Here is a 21,082-nt window from a genome sequence, read left to right as displayed (position 1 = left end):
AGACTAGCACTCTAGTAAGTTACAAGATATGGCTTATGTTAGTTTGCTTAGTGTTACATGCTCACGTTGACAAGGTTAGCAATTTCACCAAAACTAACTAAATGTGTCAGTACAAACACAACAGAACAAAGATAGAATGCATTTTTCACATGAGTTCTGGCCTTAATGCGTGACACTAGCTAGGACCCTGATCAAATGAAATGGGACTGTGATGGAAATCAATGAATGGGGGAATGATTTGCAAGCCAAAGTTACCGCTGTCGTTCTCTTCCCATGGTGACCTGAGGTATTCGGTCTCACCTGGCAGCTGCCATCCTCCTTGGCACCGCAGTCGCAGAAGAAAGAGCCGTATTTGGCATAGGAGATCTCATGGTCTTTGTGACAGACCTTGGCGCACACTGTGCACACACCTACCCCATCCACCATCTTACAGGTGTGACAGTGGTACCTGTGGAACAAGAGGAGCAAGGCAGAAGACTGAGCTAGGCGCCCGTAGTTGGCTAGGACTCCAAACTATGCTAATTCATTCACCGGGTGAAGGGTCTGCATGATAAAGCCAAGACAGAAAATCTTCATTGATTTGTTTCCTTACACAGCCGTGTATGTAAATAAATGGACAGGAGAAAAAAAGAGAGGAGTTATCATGAGGATATCTACAACAATTTGTGTTGGAAAATTTGTTCAGAACAGGCTTCAAGTATGGCAGAACTTTGACCTATGCTCAGAAAGATACTTAAGATATAAACACATTTAGAAAACAAAAATCAGATCTGTCAAATCCAATGTGATAAAGAAGAGATCACAGAGAAGGGACATGTGTTTTACCAATGCTGGTTCATGAACTCCTTCTGAGTGATGGTGAAGGTGCAGAGTTTATTACACAAGGAGTCTTCATCCTATCAAAGCAACACAAACATGTTCCAGATTCATTTAGACATTAGAAGTGTTTTTCGTACACAATTTCAGCATCAATTTATTCAAATTCTCAATTCCACCACATCGTACCCTAATGTATGAATGTAGTTTTACTCCATTTTATTTATGTTATATCATATGTAGCAATCATATTTCATAATCATAACACATGACTCTGCCGTTGCAGGCAGACATACACAGACATGAGTTTAGTGATTCTTACAGAGTCTTCAGCCTGAGAATCGTCCTCCTCCACAGCAAGCTCCTCTACCCAGTCTGAGTCAACCTCCATGGCTTTCTCCTCTCCCTCCACCAGGAGAGCAGAGGAGCCCTGGCCACTGCTCTGCCTCAGGGCGTTCATCACATCAGCCAGGTAGGAGATGATGTGGCACGAGCACTCCAGCATGCTGGCATGCTGAAAATAACGCAGAAATAAAAGAAACTTGATATTTGGAGGATTCAACTAAAACTACAATATATGGGAATACAAGAGTAATTGATTGAACCATAGAGGTATTGCAAAATATTACAGTGTAGTGCTGGACTAAATAACCTACCTTGCCCTGAGTCAAATTCAAACTCACTTTCTCCACAACATTCTTCTGGGTCAAATACTTCTTGCTGCAAAAGTTAGAACTTGGTTATACACATTAATAGAGATACATCACCCAGTCTAAATATTTGATGTTTCAATTATAAGTTAGTTGGTGAAAACATTGTCGTGAAAATGTTGCTGACAAAACTATTCTGCTGAATTAATGGAAGGAATGTGTATAGAAACTGGATGTATATTTATAGAATACCCAATGTTGCACTTTTGTACACCTGCACGATGAATCTAGTTATTTTTAAGTAGTTTTATGTAGTGTAGGTACGGATTTTCATCCGTACCTACAATATTCTTACAATCTGTCCCTCTAAAATTTTCGCCATTTCTGACTCCTTACCATCTAGTCAGCCAATCAATGGCAGCCCTGTGCAGCTGCAGGTGACCGGCCCCTTGGCCAGCACTGGCCAGAGTGGCCATGATGACCATGAGCTCAGGAAAGCCTGTTCCGTCACCGTTGGCAAGCATGTCTGTTGCCATGGGTATGAGTGTGCTGAGGAGGACCGTGCACACTCCCTCTCCCACCTGGCTGTTGTCACGTACAATATGGGTGGTGAGCACCTGCAGGAGCTGTCGGTTTTCCTGAACGATCTCCAGCTGCTCTGAGTCTTTGGGCGGGGTGGCTGTCATGCGTGTGAGCCAAGCCTGGAGGCGTGCCGGCTCCACGCACGCCAGCTGAGCCAGGGATCCGCATAGGCAGAGCAGGCTGGGGTTTGGACTCTTCTCCGCTGGGGATGACAGCAAATACATCACAGTGAGAGGTTACTTACTTGAGCGGCACCAAACTATACTTCATTTTTAGTAACTGAAAAGCATCACTCGACAATGTTTGATGAACTTTTCTATTGAAAGTGTAGAATCAACACTTTTCAGTTGAAAATACATTTTGTTTTTGTTGAGCACCACATCACAGTATAAATTAGCCATTACTCATTACATTCTAGGATTCGAATTTCCCATAAATGTACAGAATTTCAATAAGAGTGAACTTACTGAGTTGGAAAAGTTTGGTGAAGAATTTCAGCACCCTATTGCAGAACTTTGCAGATAGGTTCTCATTGGCTGTTGCCATCATAATTTGGACCAGCTCACCACTGGAAAGAAACAACAAATGAAAATATGAAGCAGTGGAATTAAACTTGCTATATTGTAACATGTGAACAACGTCTTTTATAATGACATGATAATGAGTGTTAAGCATGTGAGGAATATTTCTCACAATTTTGATTGATAAGGATCAATTACATGTTAAATGCACAGTGCTGTGTGGTCAAAATAGTTACCTGAATGAAAAGAATTCCTCCATAGCCTTGCGGGCTAGACTGCTTTCAAGCTGCTTTTCAAGGTATTGTAGGCATTCCTCCAGCACAGATTCATCCAAACCACTGAAATAAGAAAGATTTGAATTAAATGGCCATCATACAAAGATTTGGATTAAATGACCCATGTACTGGTCAGATAAAAATATTGTTTAGCAGACACTATTGACATAATTCACCACAGAGAAATTGTCTATACCTTCCTAAAATTTATAGATTTGCCTAAGTATATTCTATAAAATGGACTGGATTTTGAATATACAACCAATTTGACAGAAAATGTACCCATATAAACCTGTGGATGATAGGATGTTCTCAAGCCAGAGAGGACCATATCACTCTTACTCTTCTTTTTACTAGTTATAACTTGACAATACCAATATTAGATTGTGAACACTTGAAAAAATCCAGGTCATACCTGCTGGGGTCCGAGTGGTTGGCGATGACGTTGTAACAGCCGGTGACCAGGCGTTCGTAGATGCGGGCCAGGAAGGCGTCTGATTCTGCAGGACCCAGGATGCGCTCCAGTGACGTGCTGCTGATCTCAGCTACACTCTCCGTGCTGCTCTCCAGGAGAAGAGGCAGCAGTGTGCGTACCACCTGTGAGGGGGTCAGCTCCTCAGTGCTGAGGTGATGGAGATAAATATTATCCAAGATAAAAAATGTCACCATGACAACCTTGTAGCCAATGATAATAACTTGGTTATTGTTCAATACATTTTCAATAACGTACAGTATATAACATCTGGACAGTAGTCCAAGGCTTTGTAGATTTTGTAACAGTGTATAAAAATGGATAAAGAGCAGGGAAACGGTACCAAATATTTGTGTCACACAAATGTTTACCAACATACAGTATAGGTTTAGAATAGGTTTGGACAAGGTGCTGAACAGACACTTACACAATAAGGTCTCCAGTGAGACGAACCAGCGAGAGGAGGATGTGTTTGAGAGAGGAGGCCAGGGCCAGGGACTGGCAGCTTAATGTGCCCAGGTGAGCAGCCTGAATGGCACTGATGTAGCTCTCTGATGGAATGGTGTCATTGGCAAATGCATTACGCTGAGGAGGAAAGAGGATACAAGCCTCTTAATAATGTCTTGATTACTGATACCAGTTTCAGAACTGCTGAGTGGGCTAACAAACCAGCAGGGTCAACTGCTCCCCCTTTCAGGGATGACAGCCCAGTTAAAGCAGAAACTATTGCCGTACATACCCATGATCCAATGTTGGGGAACTCATTGGTGTGGATGTTATTCCAAGTCTCACACAAAGTCTGCACAGCTGAAGGCAAGTTCTGCATCACACTATGACCTGTGACAATGTATCAGAAACGAAGCTCATGTTAAAACGGTGTGTTTCAGGAGCTCAAATAAAAAGGCACCAAAAAAAATGGGGTTTAGTGATAATTCTAATATTCACAATTAACATGTGCTGCAATTGGTTTTGGGAGGAAATGCCTAATTATTATCATCATCATATCTGGTCAAATAACTCAAACTGAAATAACTTTAGCTGTAGATGTGCCGCTACTGTGATCTACTGATCACCAAAAGTAAATTTTAACAGTGTGAATCAGGCTGTTTTACCCAGTAGGACCCAGCCATTGCATAATACTATTGCTGTACGTACCAAGCATGTTAGCCTTGCAGCGTGTGGAACCGATGGAGAGAACTGCTGCATAGCCTTGGAGTTTAGCATCTGTCAGCTTGTTCTCTCCTTCCTCTGGAAGACTCATTAGCAGGTAAGACCTGGTTTGGACAAGTCAAGGCAGATTTGTAGTGTGTATTACAAATATCCTCTACATTTTCCGTATGTTAACAGGTGGTCATGCAACTTAAAATTCAGGATTTTATCATATCAAATCTGACAAAATTCACCCAGTTGGTGATGGTGGAAGAAATCGTCACCCCAAAAGGAAGTAGAATTTGCTATCTCACCTTGTGAAGGCCGTGTAAACGTCAATCAGCTGCAGCGTAGCAGGCAGCAGGTTTTTGGTGATCTCAGAGGCTTTCAGGGTGTCTGCCTCTATGGCCACCTTGGACAGATGCTCATCTAGAGACACTTGCACCTTCGAAATGACCGCATCCAGTGTATAGATGGCTTGTAGAGAGGGCACCTGATGAAGTGGCAGGATCGCACTTGGGTCCACGGCGGAAAAGGCAGAAATCTGCAACATTAGGAAGGTGTTAATTTGGTCGACTAAAACATGAAGAAAAATGTTTGCCGACTACCTTTTTTCACTGACAAAAACTAAAGTGTCAACATTGTGAGCTTATAGATCGGCTATTTTCAGTATGCAAGTCATTAAGACGCCATCAAGGCCCGCCCAAAAAAAATTGTGTCGACAAAATCAACTGTAGAAAACTAGACTAAAACTAAACCATTTCAGATGACAAATTTGCTGTCAAAATGAACACTGTTAGGAAGTCACAGGAAGACATTTGTGTACTGGGTACACTGTACAGTGAATACCTGGTTTGTCACTGACATTGTGATAGTCCTTACCTGCCTGGCGATATATTCCTCTGCTAGTTCCACATCGTACTTCACAGTGCTGCATTTGGCCGCTGTTGTATCAACCAGAGAGGCAGCCTGGTCTGCTTTCATCCCCTGCTTGACCAAGTTTTCCTGTAAGTTGATAACAGCATTAGTAAAACATAAAAGCACCATCACAAAATGGTGATTTACAATAGCACAGAAATCTCTGCTGGTCAAGTGATAAATACATTTTAAAATCTAAATCTTGGTCCCAAACCAGTAATATGCACCCATGCAATAAAGTCAAAACTAGCATCATATCCACAATAAAATCCCATTGTTAATTCAACTCTGAAGAGTGTACCGGTACTTGTTCTGAATTCAATTTACACAAAGGATTTACTGTTAAATTGATCTTCGAGCCATTTGCAACAAAGCTATCAAGAAGCTAAATGTCCAAACCTTGATCCAGTTCACATAGGTGGGAACACGCAGACGAGAGGACCACCGTAAGGTGTGAAGGATGTCGCTCTCACTTGGGTCACTGCAGCCTGTCTTCAGCTGCTCCATGTAGGCTTTGGAGGGCGGCAGGACTCCCAGAATTCTCCACAGCACCAGGAAATAGTACTGAAGGGAGCAGGCCTCCTGCAGTATAGAAATACCCCAACTTATCAAGCAGATGTGCAGTAGATTATAGATGTCATTTGTTACGCAAATAATGCTGTTTTGACATCTCTTAGCCTAAACGGAACCATAGTACATTAAATGTTTTTTTATTAAGATTGCCCATGTTTATCCATTAAATGTATTCAGGTAATTCAGGTTCAGGCAATACAATATTTTTTACATGGAAGAAACAAGTGGAAGTAGTACTGAAATTATGTAGTGAATTATGTTAAAAGAAATAAATATTATACACACATCAACAAATTAAGGTAATAGTGATAGTTAATAATTGTATCCATATTGTGGTCTCACCATAGGAGTGATTGGTTTGTTTTCTTGTCTCCTTGCTGTGTCAAACTGAGACCCCGCTGCCAGGAGTGAAATGAGCCACGAGTAAAGTTCATCATACTTCACTGCACCACCAAACAGCTTGGGAAATACCTGGAAGAAAAGAAAATTCTTTATTGAAGGACAGTGTTCAAATGCCTGCACACAAAAATTAAAGGATATGGATATATTGAACTACTTATTTAAATATTTCATGCACCGATGTAAATGTAACTATAGGTTAAATTGACATCATAGCTTAAATATTTTCCTCTTTTATTCAACATATGCATAAAAACAGTTTTATGCTAGATAAAATGACGGAGTGATGGAGTCTCACCTTGCTGTCTAGTCTGCTAATGTCGTCTTCAGATACCTCAGGGGACAGTACGCAGTAGAATTTAGGCTGTACGGTGGAATCTACAAGGGGAAAATGTATGCAATTATTACTGATCAGTTTCACTACTAGCGGCTCCTAGACATTCACCAACAATGAGGCTCGATGAAAATACACATGATGTAAGTGCAAAATGGTTGGAGTGTGAATATGGAAGACTTTAATACTGGTCAATTAGGCTTAGTTTTGGTTGGGTTAAACCTGAACCCTAACAGAACTACAAACAACTAACTTTCAAACATTATTGTCCTACACTGGTCCTACCTGCTGAGCAGTGCTTGGCCCAGTTGTCCTCAACCTCCTTAAAACCATAGTAGAGTGGGAGGCTGTTCCGCTTGCCTCCATCCTGAACAGAACTTGGCCCAGAGGATGGTGGGGTGAGAAGATTGTACTGTACCTGCAAATCACAACTTGGATTAGCTCAATTACAAGCACAATTTCTGTGAATTGCAGTGCTGGAACTGGTTATATAATAAAAGAACCAAGCCAACAAACGGGTGAATACAAGAAAAGGGAAGTTAACGTTGCAGACCTTACCACAACAAGTAAGACGCGCGAACGCGGGAAGCGAACGCAGCCCTATTTTTTTTGTTGTCTTTTTAAAATTGTTATGTTGTGTATTTACGGACTCGTCACATGGGGGCGCGGCGGCACTCTGAGATGTGTCAAGAGTAAGCGCCACTTCTGGCGCACTCTGGCGGCTGCACACAGGCAGTGCAGGCAGTGCACACACACAGAGCCACAGAGCCACAGAGAGACACACACACAACCCGAGCACGGTTGCATAGTAAGCTCCACTTGGGGGGAGGCGCGGAAACAATTACATTTCACAACTTGTGCCGGTATGAGTAATGACAAATAAACCTTCTTGATTCATAGAAAAACAAAAATAGAAAGGGGCGCTCGGAACACAAATCTCTACCAGAGAATCTTGAGTCATCAATATGATGTCCAAATACACGGTTCCATATTTGGACAAGACTGATTCGGTGGATTAGCTTAATGGTAGATCTGAGGTTATGAATTCAATGGTTTGTAAGATTGGCCATAGACAGATAGACACAGGGGGGGAAAACATAATATCCCCCTGCCTTCGGCCTGGTGGAGATAATAAATGAATAAAATAAATAATAGGACGTAAAACCTGTTCATAGAGGTACATGGGTGCCTTGGAGTAGTGATGCAGCAGGTAATCCAACACCAATAGCAGGCGCGCCAGGTTGAGGGGTACAGCCTTCAACTGGGTGTCTTTGTTCTGGGCCACCTCTGCGACGGCCTGGGTGACTAATGTGAGAACAGAGCGCCGGCCCTTCTCGGACAGGTTGTGAAAGAGCAGCAACAAGAGCTGGAGGTGTTCTACGTTGAGGTCCTCATCAGCGTGAACGGAGCCTTGGATGGTATGCTGCTTCAGTGTTCCCAGAAACCTGTGAGATAGCAGAAGTGGGCGGTGTGAAAGGAAGGGTAAACTAGAAAGGTGCGCTCAGTGGAACACATATCTCCGCCAGAAGATGACATCAACAATATGACATGATATTGAAATCCTCGTATTGAGTTCCACACAGCTCCATATTTGGGCAAGACTGAAAGGTGGTTCAGTAGGACCGGCAGGACGGCGGGTCTGTGATTATGAATTTACAAAATGTAACAAATATTTGTACAAAATAAAATATGCATCAAAAAATGTTGATCAGTGTAGTGGTTTGCAAGAGAGAGAGACAGACAGGGCAAAAACATAGTCTCCCCCTTGCCTTGGCGGAGATAAAATAAGTGTCTAATAACGGCATGGCTTTCATGTGGCTCTTGGACTTATTGACACTGTGGTGTCATATTGACTTCAAATAGTATAAAACATTGGCATATTCAGGGATTTACTTCCTTGGTTTACTGGCATCGTGCACAAGAAAGTTGGCACTGATCAGTGCAGGGCAAGATTAGCCCTGGACACACACAGACAAACAGAACCTCTTTGTCATACAACATACATTGTCATGATGGCACGTTATTTTCCCTCCCTCCCATCTATTATTTTCGGTGAGCAATGCCGTTTTATGACCTAGGAAGACTTTAGGTTCTAAGTGTCTCATAGTCAGAGTATGTACATAAAATACTTTATGACAGAAGTGACATATTCTCTTTTGTCTGTTTTCTCGTTTGTTTTTTCTTGTTTTCGTAGTTTTTCTTTTTTCCTTTACGTCAATTTGTTTTGTGTGAAAAAGGATAGGTAAAATAAGCCATTGGCTTCAGCCTACACCTTTTTGGTCTAAACCATATATGATATGATATGATGATATGTTGAATATATTGAATTTATCCTGCTAAGACCAAAATAAAATACTACTACTACTACTACATGAAAACCAAACCAAGTGAAGAGAAAATCAAACTTCAAACTGAAACGAAAGAAAAGTACTTAGTAGTAGTGCTGCATATTTAGGAAATACAGGTCAGTTAAGGGCAAAATTGTGGTACATCATTGACTTGGGTGACTTATAATACGAGGTTGCCATAGCGTACCTTTCCCAAACCTTCATGCAATCAGGCACATCAGGTTCTCCTTGCAGGCTGGCTTTATGCTGCCATATAAGGAGAAGTCTCGAGAGCACTGAGAGGGACTGAGGGTGGATGTAGAGAGGCCATGGACCCTCTGAAAAGGGGGCAACGCCAAGCTGCTGAAGAAGGGTGCTCTGAGAAGGACAAGAACAATACAGTTGTAAGCCAACCAGAACATCATATTATTATTACTTGATGTTTTATTGTATGTACAGTGTGATAAAACGTTAGAGATCCAGTAAATATAAAAAGTGCTGTATTGTTAAAGCACTGTTGTCAACTAAAGACAAACCCTGGGTGTAGACAAAGGTTAAGCTACTACCATTCTTTTTGGCGTAAAACTGACCTGCTGTACATCATTTAATTTCTTACCTGCAAGGCTGGGGATGGGAGGTCTGATGTCACCAGGGTGTGGTTGAAGTGATAAAGCGCCAGGGAAAACACTTCATCTGAGGACCCTGTAAAACACAGCATGCAGCAGCCATGTTTAAAGAAATCCATTATTGATATGGAGGTTGAGTGTCAATCTAATTTAACTATAAACATTGTTTTTTTCTGACCAACCTTTGACATCTTTGTCCACGTCTTTAATGATGCTGGCCAATGTAGCCATGTGCTGTTCGGTAAGAGACACGCTCAGGTAGTTTCGGATGAAATTGTTCCGAGACTTCAGCATTGAAGTAGTGATGAAGTTCAGAATGCTGGATGCCAGACTTAGGAACTAACGGGAAAATAAACAGGGATGAATTGTAGAGTTATTCAGAGTTTAGAACAGGAAACGGGCAAAAGTCTACGTGCCTCGGAAACAGAAAGGAACATTATGAAAAGCTTTTTAATTTGTATTTTACTATAAAAGAATATAAATTTCATTCAAAAGGGGACTGAAGAAAGACCATACACACAAATATTTACCTTTGCCATTATCTATCAATAGCAGACTATTCAGCATTTGAGGAAACAAAATTTGTATCTATATTTCATATAGTAAAATGTAAAGGAGGTTTGTATTTTATTGTTTTGCCAGTGTTCAATGCCTCACCAGCTCTGGGTCTTTACGGCCAGCCAAGATGTTGCCGTTCTCACTTGTATTCTGCTTGCTGGGGCTCTTCAGTCTAGGGGATGTCTCCAGGGGTGGAGGTGGTGGAGGAGGTGGTGGAGCCACTTTGTCTTTGGTTGGAGAGATTGTCTCTTCAAACCAAAGGCCCAAGATAGGCTCACTGTCATCATCTGAAAAGACGAAAATCATTAACATGCATTCCCTGACAAAGGTAATGCAGTATATGCTCCAAACATTAATGACACAATGTTGATTGCTAGAAGTAGCAAAAGCTTCACAATACTTGACACCAACAATGCCGTGCGGCTGGTAGACCAAAGTGCCAAAGTCTGCCATTAGCTTAAAAAGTGCTGTGACTGAAGTTTAATTGGTGAATATATCCACTTAAAAGGGCAAAAGCAGTGAGCACTGAGTGCCTTTCAGAACATTAGATGTTTGGAAACGTAGCTAGCTGTTACAGCAGACATGCTCATATTGCACTGAAAACAATCATTTGGCTCTTCTCCTACTGTACTTTAAAATTAGTGTAAAAATGATCTAGCATTTTCAATTATAACATCCCAAAATTCAACACAGAAACAATCAATCACTAATGATTGACAATCTAGCTCTGACATGTTCTGTGACCTGTATTTGATGCGGTCGAAATACATAAATGAAATTGTATTAAGATTTCAATGGCATTATTACATTTCATTCAGCCCAATTAGTTGATAATGTTGGGTCATTTTACATGTCAAATGTGATTAAATAAGAAATGACAGTTCCCATGGTGCATCGGCGACAGCTACACAATGCAATACACAGATGAGCCACAGAAAGTTCCATTTAAAGAAAGATAACCCAACAGTATAACATAGCTTTAAGGAGGGCTACATTATTGACATAAAGGGTCGGAATAACGGAAATACGAAATTAGGTTGATTTAATTCAAACAAATCCTGCAGCATTGCAAACTTCGCCAAGATATGTGCCAATAAAATCTGGTTATACCACAAACATATTTAAGAGTAGTTCACCCAAACAAATTACTTATTTTCTATCAATTACACCCCATGAAGCCTTGAATTCATGGAGGTTTTTTTTACATTTTCGCCAGGCTGAAAGTGATTAAACGCTCTAGCAGTATCTTCCAGAATTGTGCCACAAAAATATACTCCAATATGCCACAGATGCCATAGCACAGTGGTTCTCTCCAGGCGGATACACACTAGAGCATGCCGTTTTGTACCAGGTGGTTAACTGAATTAAGCATTAGTCCCACCTGCAAATCGAAATGTTTTATTGCTAGAGTGAAAACCAGCAGTGCTATGGGTGCCAAGGACTCGAGTCCGGCTATGGCCAGTGCCATGGCACAATGGACTGCACAAGACACATATCATGGCTTTGTTTGTCATTGTCTGACAACAGACAATGTTTTTACATTTTCCGTTTCAACATTCTGATTTCTTCAACATTCATTTGGGACCATAGCCTTTGATAAAATAATTATAATAATAATCAATATTGGCTGATATTAATTTGATCATAGCACTGCTCTTTGTCTGAAGTATTCCTATCAAGCCAAGAATGAGTACCCACACATCAACCTACTGGTATTCACACTACTCCGAGCCAAGAGAGGTACACAAGACAACAATGTAACTTAGCCAATTAAAACCAAGTGTGTGTGTGTGTGTGTGTGTGTGTGTGTGTGTGTATGTGATAGACAGACAGACAGACAGACAGACAGACAGACAGAGAGATAGAGAGAGATCTTGCTAAAGCCTGCTCATCTGTAGCTCTGTTCTTTTCCTAAACTAAACAGGGCCACAGCTTAAAGCCTAAATTGTGTGACATACACCAAAAGAAAAAAAGAAAAACAGATCAATCTAGGACAGTGAGGTGAACACCAAGTCTTTGACCTGAGGACAGAAAACTGCTGACCTGAGACACAAGCTGCACTTGTCTTCTCCTCTCTTCTTTCTGCTGAGATAGTAGACACTGTCAACTACACTGGCATTGTGCAATGGAGTGACAACAATATGGGTCAGTGTTGTTGTTGTATGTATGACTGCTTGTGTGATGTTCCACTGTATGCGTGTGTGTGTGTGTGTGTGTGTGTGTGTGTGTCTGTATGCATTTCGTTTGACACATGAAGATTTTTATTCCAAAATGCTATACAACCAATTGCGGGAGGGGAAATTTATAACATCAGGTGAAATTTATAACATCATTATTGTATTATTGTAAAGAAAAAGTTGAAGTAATTTTTTTTAGATCTGGTCTGCATTGAAAGTGCCATTTAAGCTCGTTTCTCACTTAGTGAGAATTGCAGATTGGCAAATGGAGCCAGTTGAGGCCACAGAACTGTGCCAATTATTCTTTGTTATGAAAGTGATCAAGACCCTCAATTTTGCCGACCCCCATCGGTGACAAAATCAAACGTTCTTTCTGCCAACTCAAAGACTGAAATCTGCCATTATGACCGCTAGTTAAGTCTGAAATGCCTTTTGTCGACAAAAAAACGATTTTAGAGATGACTTTTCTTTCTTTTCTTTTGTGTGTGAGTGAATTTTAGTCAACTCAAAAACTTTGGAATAAAAGTCTTCACATAACCTTCAGACTGACATGAATGTACTGACCTTTCTATAGCCTGCCAGGTGGCCAGACTCAGTCAATTACTCAATTTTCCACAGCCTTCATAGCCTGTCCTACACAGCCTAAGCTATTCAAATCATCCTTGATGCATCTCAGCCCTAATACCGTTTGCTTGTAATTGCTTTCACAAATTTGTGAGCGGGAACTATTTCTTACAAACAATGCCATATATCATGCACGCAGCATCCAATCATACTCATACCCAAAGTATAATTGCATGTTGAGGGGCCTCTATAGAACGGTCCTCCAAAACCACTTTCACTTCTGCCCATAGGTGCCGTCACAAACACTAACACTGTCGTACAAACTCTGGGTAGGCAACCACGCCTGGCCGAGATCTGTGCTCAGACTCAGAGGAGCGCACTTTTGTAGCTTAAAACATCTACTCTTATTATTTTGGCTCAGACTGACTATTTTGAATGGAGAGAATAAATGAACATATCAGTGATGAACAGCGTGTCCTTGAGTCACTGAGGCCATAACTGCTCACTGACTGCAAGTTACCCTGGATAAGAGCATCCTTGATATTTTCACACCATATTAATCCCCAGTAGAACAGATATTTGCAGCAAATCAGATTTTGATTGTTTGCAATTGCATTGAAGAAATTATCAGTATGGTGATGAACAACAATGGGGGGAAATGTATGATGTCCATTGTCTTTGTTTAACATGTTTAACATTTGATGAATGCTTTTATCCAAAGTCGTTCACAATTAGCCAAGTGCAGAGACTGGTAGCATGAACTCGGGCATGAACCTCACATCCTACTACAGTATGGATGCTACAGTGTTCATGCATCAGATTATAATACAGAATAATGCCCATTACCTTGACTGCTATCCTCCTCTGTACTGCTGAAGTCGTCTTCATAGTAGGTGTTTGAGTCAGTGGAGGCGCTGGCATCACTGCTGACTGAACCCTTCCTCTGGCGCTGGAGCACACATGCCTGATGGACGAAGGACATGAGGACAGCATGATGACTGTAGGGCTTCCCTTTGGAAGTCGGCTATTTTAAGTATCTGCCAGAGGTTCCTCAGAGATCACTGAGATTCTTTGAGTCAAGCAGTCTTTTCTTTCTCAGGCCTGACAGCTCTTAGCTTTCTGGAATATCTTCTTTAAAGGCTGGCGCAAATTGGCCTAGATCCGGGCCTGCTTTAAAGCTGGGGGCAGCGGTGTGTGTGTAGTGCCTTGTATGTCACTCTAGTCTAGAACTTTAGACATAAAACTAATCATAGAATCGCCATATTGAACTGCCGAATCTGATTCAACAAAGAAAAAACTGAGTCGGGCACAGCACTAAATGTTTTACTGTATATCAAATTATACAACATTTAGTTACAGTTGAATAATTTGAGGCATTCAATGAGTGACGATATACAGTACAACAGCAATGGAACTTTACAAGAACGTAATAGATTACAGCAAGCCAGTTAAGGTTTGGATTTAGAACAGAGCTTGCTCCATTTGGTTATGTTTGGAGTAGCTCCAAATATGCTCATGTTAAAGTGGTCTACAAACTTTGTTGTCCAGATTACTACAGAATTAAGTTGAATGAAGTCGGGAGATCAGTCGGTTGAAAGGTGTGAAAAAGTTACAGCTGCAACTGTCTCCATACAGGATACCGGACAGTCGGCTAATAGTAAGATGTACGTTAATTTTTCAACAACAAACACAGATAATTATATTTTCCGGTCTTTGTCAATTACTACCTTCTTGTATGAAGTAGACAGCAGGGTGAAGAGCAGGTTGGTCAGCGGTACAGAGTCTATGAGCCTTTGGACTCTCTGGATGGAGGTGCTCTGAGCCATGATGTTGAGCTCAGCTGGGGGTCCATCACTGGCCCAGCCCTGTTGGGAAGGTAGGAGAAAAAGGAAGCCGAGATGGTTACATGTGACTTTCACTGTAACATTTTCGATACCAGGTAAAAATGTTGATTTTTTTAAAATGGGTGGGCTTAACATCTATGCTTAAATTATACTCTGTTGAATGATGATTATGCACACCAAAAATAGCCAATCTACAAGCTGATTGCTATTTTTGGTAAGCGACACCACCGCAACAACTTTAATTTATCATTTCACACTTCATTTCAGTTAAAGGAGAATTTTGGACTAAGTTTTTCTTACCTTTTCTATGAGGTTATGATATCTTAGGATGAATGGTACAGTAGAAAACAGTAGATCACATTTTTTTTTTTTTTTGATTTGACGTTCATAGTGACAGAACACTATGCAACCAAAACAGTGTTCTGTCACTATGAACGTCAGATCTCAAAAAATAAAAAATAAATAAAGCTATTAAAATATGTGATCTAACGCAAGGCCTATCTGCGCACGTTTTAAGCTGTGGCGGACCCAGGATGGAGTTATGAAAATTTTCTACTGTACCATTCATCCTAAGATATCATAACATCATAGAAAAGGTAAGAAAAACTTAGTCCAAAATTCTCATTTAAGTCACAGGTGGTTAGGCCCACCAATTGTGTAACAGACGTTAGATATCCATCTAATTATCTGGCTGCGAGACTACACTTCAACTCACTTTATTGTTGCTTACCCGGTGCAGGGCCTCTACTTGAAGGTCCTGGAAAAGCGATGTCAGGAGTTTGATGGAGTGGTTAGCCAGGATTACAGACAGAACTCCAAACCCTTGGTGTCTTTGGAAAAAAGAAACACTCATCAATTAAGGGATCCTACAACACATATCACCAACTCGGTAGCCTTGTGGTTAGAGTGTCCGCCCTGAGATTGGGAGGTTGGGTTTCAAGCCCAGGCCGGGTCATACCAGACTATAAAAATGATACCCAATGCCTCCCTGCAACATACTAGCATCATGTCCATTTGGTGTACTTGTACATCATGGCCGGGAGATGTACTCACAAAAAACAATATATTTGGGCTCAACACAGTGAAAAAACTGACAAAAACACACATTACAATGCAATTTCAGGCCATTTCTGCATAGTTGAGCTGTTGTAGCACTGGCGCCCTCCAGCACTGTGCTTCTCAGATGGCGGTAGTATGTCTATGTAGTTTATTTAAGCAGAGCAAGGGATACTAATAAGAGACCTAGCATAATGACTCCCCACAACTGTGACATGATAGTTGTGATCTTGTCTGACTAAGCAGTGAATAATGTAATCATATAATTTCATTCATGGGAGTATATATCAACTCTCACCCTTTCCCAGGGCCAAGTTTAGGGGACCCAGCTCCATCTTTGGTGCGTGCAGCGATGTCCCGAACACGCAGTGCAGCCAGAGGATCCTTCTCTTTACCTTTATCGGCCAGGGCAGTGGGGCTTAGGTTGAGGATCAGGTACAGGCTGTTTAACAGGCACCAGGCTCCCAGCAACTGGAAGTTCTGATAGTGCTGTTGAATAAATACAAAAAAGGAAAATAGCTTGTAACTAAACTACCATCATTACTAGAATAGTTCAGTGCTTAACTCTCTCAGTGCCAAGCCCCGAGTTATCCCAAGTTTTTTCTGAATGCCCTCAGTGCCAGAACGAGAAATCCCGAGTTTTTACTTAATGTTGTTTTATAGACCGTCACGGTCTGATCTTGAATCCGAAGGGAGCAGTAAAACTGTAGCACAAACGGATACGGAAATAATGGATTTAACGTCATTCTGTTCCCGTCGACTCCATGTTTGTATTTTTTTTTCTTTCGCCTGTATCTCTGTTCTTTTTTTTTTGTCCATTTTTCCAAGGAGACACGTGTTTTCAACGGCCTGTAGTGAAGGGGACACTAGCTCCGGATGCAATGTTTTGCTTCCGGAGCAATAGTCAGAGACTCCTGCTCCGGAAACACACAGTGAATCGATCGATAAATATGGATCTAAACTTTTATGACAACTTTAAAACTACTAAAACACGAGTCAAAGAGTTAAAAAGAAAATCTGAAATCATGTTTTGACAGATAACTGGAATCAATTGTTGATAAAATATGGTATATTATCATTTTCTGATCAGCTGCATGAACTGCGCTTGTGACAAAATTCAGTAGATGTGGTACTCAGGTACAGTACTCACCTCACCGCCCGCTCTACGAGAGTTACTGATGGCTTGTCCAATCATCTCATAGATTTCCAGCTGTTTAAAAACACAAATATTGAACTTATTATTTTTTCATATCTTCTACCATGTAAAAAAAACACAATCCAATATGACCAATGCAATCTGTATTAGCACGCTAATCTGTTTTCTTTTGGTTGAACCAGTAAACAATGTCACAAATCTATTGTAGACATCTGTAATACTCACACATTTCTGGACGATGGTGGCTGCATCATTTTCATAATCTTCCTCCTTTGTCCCTGTGGAGGCAGAGCGAAGCTGCAAGCCACTGCCTACCTGCAAAATGGCCATGCAAGTAGCCACGCTTACACCTGAAGAAAACAAGGCCTGGTTAAACTCTGCTGCTATACAACAGAAACTCTCAAAAAACAAGGTCAAATTAACTGCTGAATTAATATTGCATCAATATTGCAGAACTCATGTTCTATAATGTTAAAATGCTGTAATTAATAATAAAAAAATAATTCTGGTCGCTACAGACCTGCCAATCTTGGGAAAATGTTTTGAGTAGCACACTTGTGTGCTTTTGCACCACTTTTGCGCACGCCGCTTCGCTTGAACGCAGTCATTTCCCACTAGCCTCCATATATAAGTCAATAAGTTATTCAACAATAATCTGCTTTTTATTCTGAGTAACACAAATATTGGGATACCATTATCAATCAAAAATGTATGTTGATAAGTTATATTGATTAATCACAATATAATTGTTTTCATAAGTGTCATGCAAACTTAATGCACATGTATGCTGCCTACAGCTCATTAACACTAGAACACCAATTAAACACATAGCTAAAACATTGATTTCCAAGCGAATCTCTTACACCAACATTGACTTGTCAACATAGTTCTGTTGTCTTTGGGGAGATTTACTATCGCAACAACACGCAGCATCTGTTCCACAGAGCCATACTGAGGAGACGAGTGTCAGAGAGAGAGAGAAAGGGGGATAGAGAGAGAGGGAGAGAGGGTGTGTGTGCGAAAGAGAGAGAGACTGATCTATAGAGAGAGGTTGTCTGATGTTATATGAGAATGCAAACTGGCAGAAAGAAATCTGCGCTCTGCTCAGGGCATAAAGTGGTGCACATTCTGCACAATCAAACTCGCAAGGCGCCACCACTATTTTCGTACTTTGGAGGGACAAAGAAATCGTATCAGCGTACTTTCATGTCAAAATGTGCACCTGGTACGAAAGATGCGTACAGGTTGGCACATGGCAGGTCTGTCGTCCATTAGCTGAATTATTTGATCAATAGCATACAGTAGTTTCTATTAAAAGACAGTGATTGTTATGCTTAAATACAGTAAATACACTAGTACGTACCAGCATAGAGACAACTCAGAGCCAATACGGTCATATCTAGTAGTCTGCCTGGTGTCAGGGGCTCCAGGACAGGTAGGGACAGTGTGTCCAAAGCCATAGTCACATCAATCACCAGTGAATGGAACCTGAACATGGATTCAGACAAGTCAAGTACTATTAAGTCAAACTTCTGTGTATGCATATGACACATAATGGACTTCACAAGAAGACAGAGGACGTACAAAACATGTATGTAACGATACCAATTTTCTAATGAATAAAATAATACACAACTTCTGCTCTGCTGTTACATACAAAGACAAAAATAATAACACGGACAAGTACATTGATACTAAAGAGGTACAGATCACATTATGGAAAATGCGATCTAAGAGCCTTCTGTCTCTCCGTTTATATTCTGGAGAACTGCATGTTAAACCACACAAAATAGACCTCTGTAAGTCCTTGTGCACCTTATGGCCTTGTCTCCTTCCCTTTGGTATCTCTATTTTAGCTGCTTGTGTAATTTTTTTATACATTTTTTCCAACTAAGAACTTAATGAAACAAACAGGACAGAGCGAACAGCCAACAAAGACATGGCTTTAGATGCATTTACTTGACATACCCATTGCGGACTGCAGTGGCATCAGCCACAGTTGCAGGCATGATGAAGAATGAGTTGGCTGATACAGCATCCTGGAAGCGGTTGATATAGCGAAGAAAGTAGGGCAGGTTGAGGCACACTCGTAGCAACTTCTCAGACCCACCTGAACACATAAATCATAAGGAATGAACAGAATTTTACAAATGCACAAAAATGGGAGAACTTTCACTAGGTGCTAGCAGGGGCGTGTACACAGTTAACATGATTTTTTTTCCCCCGTTTTATACATTTAAAATTGTATATAACATTTTATCTAATACTGAATGCAATACTGCACTACCTGCAAATTCAAGAATAACAATTATTGCACATCCAAGTTGTCCTCAAGGTTATTAGTAAACATAAAGTTAAACAACGGATTAGTAAATGAAATTCTACCCCCCAAAAAAACTCCAACATCTACTCACCTAGTTCTTGTAAGCTTGACACATTCTGAGAGACGAAGGCATTTTTCATCTTGGCCTGAATGGCCTGATCTGTTGTTGTTTGGTCATCACAATCACTCTCAGCCTACATGTAGTGAGGTAAGCACAAAAGGAAAAAAAAGGATAACGGCCATTAAAATGGATTACTGCCATTTCAGTGCTGAGTTAACACTATGACAAGACTAGCGGTGAACTATGGTTCAAGGGCAGCTCAATTAATTACCACAATGAGGAGCTGATTCATGGATTGATTATACAAACCTGCATGTGCGGTGCTGACGGAGAGGCCAAGATGGTGGTAAGGTCAGGGTTAAAAACTGAAGTCAGCTGATTGAAGAAGTTCATTTGCACTTCCTTCTGTCGGGCCTCTGGGTTCACAGCACTGGGCAGCTCCTTCTGGTCTTCCACTGTTATATTAAAAAGAAGACATCCACCTTAATGGCATGACTTTAGCAACATCAAAGCCTGTTGTCCCCAGCTTTATGCATACTACTGTAGAAAACTAAAACATTTTATCAGTGTGGGTTATCTTTTCCACTTCTGAATAATTCGCTTGTTTGCTCTACCATAATAATGAACTAACAAATGACTACATTCCATCCAGTAATGTTGTGACATACCCAGTATTCTGCCCTATAAAGCCAAATAAGTACCTGAGCACCTAAACTGAGAAAAGTATATTTGTAGTATTGTTTGTATTGTTGTGACTGGTGTGTTTCCACAATAAATTATTGGCATCGGCAGCTACGAGTGTGCGGCTATACTTTAATATTGTTGTGACCACAATTTGCTATGACCTCCGACATTGTTTTCGCTCTTTGCATCTGTAGGCCAGTGTTTCTTTTTAACCTTTGTAAATCCTTTTAAAGCAGACTTACCATCTGAAAGCGTCTTGACAGTTTGAGGCAACTTGGCGGACTTCATCATAGCAGTGAAGGTAATGATCTCTGTACGGTCTAGTCTGCTGCAGCCAGTGCAAAGTCCTTTTATCAAAAGGATCAGGTGTTTCTTAAGGGAAGAAGAAACAACATAGTTTAAATTAATCAAACTTGAAATAAATAAAACAGACTAATGTGAAAATGGATGCATTCCCATTATAGACAGTTTACCATTTAACTCAGAACAAGACTGCATTTATTTGTATTCATTGTTAACATAAAAATGTATGGATATTTGGGAAATAAGATTGCGTATAAAAGCGTGCAGAGTAATCCTGTTATAATTATCCTCTGTAAAGTTAAACAGTTGTTAAACTCTACATACATCATTGTATGTCAAATTGCAAAAAACGCACATCTACAAGCTCAAAACAGGTCACGGCACGTTGTGAGCTTGTAGACTTCAGATTGGGGTGAGATTGACTTTATAAAGCCCACAGTTTTTTTTTAAATCTCACCTGCACAATCCACTATTATGTTGTTCTTGCTTACTTTGTTGTCGTTTGTAATTGTGTAAATAAACAAATACCAAAATAAACAAATACCTTCTATTATTGTCAAATGTTCACCCATTTGTTCCGAATGTTCACCTATTATGACATGGTCAGAATATGGATGCTAGGGTTCATGTGGTTAAGTGCCGTTAGGTACTCTTCTAGCATCAATACAGCTACAGCACTATCCTCCATTAGCCAGATTTGGTCACATCAAGGAG

At 40.7% G+C, this 21,082-nt stretch overlaps 1 protein-coding gene across 10 annotated transcripts in view; it reads right to left on the bottom strand.

The window, feature by feature from the left end:
* Positions 1 to 21,082, bottom strand: part of ubr4 (ubiquitin protein ligase E3 component n-recognin 4) — a 62,948-nt gene that overhangs the window by 38,099 nt on the left and 3,767 nt on the right. For 2 of the 10 annotated variants that reach the window (XM_080443472.1, XM_080443477.1), the window contains exons 4-37: positions 20,308 to 20,437; positions 19,691 to 19,836; positions 19,412 to 19,514; positions 18,966 to 19,107; positions 18,361 to 18,485; positions 17,223 to 17,347; positions 16,992 to 17,051; positions 16,140 to 16,330; positions 15,501 to 15,615; positions 14,669 to 14,806; positions 13,788 to 13,905; positions 12,244 to 12,285; positions 10,300 to 10,487; positions 9,825 to 9,981; positions 9,633 to 9,718; positions 9,225 to 9,394; positions 7,855 to 8,134; positions 6,975 to 7,107; positions 6,654 to 6,733; positions 6,299 to 6,427; positions 5,783 to 5,965; positions 5,348 to 5,470; positions 4,780 to 5,009; positions 4,472 to 4,590; positions 4,056 to 4,153; positions 3,744 to 3,901; positions 3,260 to 3,466; positions 2,806 to 2,907; positions 2,516 to 2,616; positions 1,863 to 2,250; positions 1,473 to 1,536; positions 1,139 to 1,330; positions 826 to 896; positions 256 to 448 (exon numbers count right to left, since the gene is read on the bottom strand). In XM_080443472.1, coding sequence (XP_080299598.1) covers positions 256 to 448; positions 826 to 896; positions 1,139 to 1,330; positions 1,473 to 1,536; positions 1,863 to 2,250; positions 2,516 to 2,616; positions 2,806 to 2,907; positions 3,260 to 3,466; positions 3,744 to 3,901; positions 4,056 to 4,153; positions 4,472 to 4,590; positions 4,780 to 5,009; positions 5,348 to 5,470; positions 5,783 to 5,965; positions 6,299 to 6,427; positions 6,654 to 6,733; positions 6,975 to 7,107; positions 7,855 to 8,134; positions 9,225 to 9,394; positions 9,633 to 9,718; positions 9,825 to 9,981; positions 10,300 to 10,487; positions 12,244 to 12,285; positions 13,788 to 13,905; positions 14,669 to 14,806; positions 15,501 to 15,615; positions 16,140 to 16,330; positions 16,992 to 17,051; positions 17,223 to 17,347; positions 18,361 to 18,485; positions 18,966 to 19,107; positions 19,412 to 19,514; positions 19,691 to 19,836; positions 20,308 to 20,437 — 4,887 coding nt within the window. The remainder of the gene's footprint in view (positions 1 to 255; positions 449 to 825; positions 897 to 1,138; positions 1,331 to 1,472; positions 1,537 to 1,862; positions 2,251 to 2,515; positions 2,617 to 2,805; positions 2,908 to 3,259; positions 3,467 to 3,743; positions 3,902 to 4,055; positions 4,154 to 4,471; positions 4,591 to 4,779; positions 5,010 to 5,347; positions 5,471 to 5,782; positions 5,966 to 6,298; positions 6,428 to 6,653; positions 6,734 to 6,974; positions 7,108 to 7,854; positions 8,135 to 9,224; positions 9,395 to 9,632; positions 9,719 to 9,824; positions 9,982 to 10,299; positions 10,488 to 12,243; positions 12,286 to 13,787; positions 13,906 to 14,668; positions 14,807 to 15,500; positions 15,616 to 16,139; positions 16,331 to 16,991; positions 17,052 to 17,222; positions 17,348 to 18,360; positions 18,486 to 18,965; positions 19,108 to 19,411; positions 19,515 to 19,690; positions 19,837 to 20,307; positions 20,438 to 21,082) is intronic. The other 8 variants (XM_080443481.1, XM_080443473.1, XM_080443479.1 and 5 more) reach the window with 7 other exon arrangements.

Source organism: Gymnoscopelus braueri, assembly GCF_963280865.1.
Source record: "Gymnoscopelus braueri genome assembly, chromosome: 12".
NCBI lineage: Eukaryota > Metazoa > Chordata > Actinopteri > Myctophiformes > Myctophidae > Gymnoscopelus > Gymnoscopelus braueri.
The sequence above is the reverse complement of the archived record's forward strand: the minus strand, read 5'-3'. Positions and strand labels throughout refer to the sequence as shown.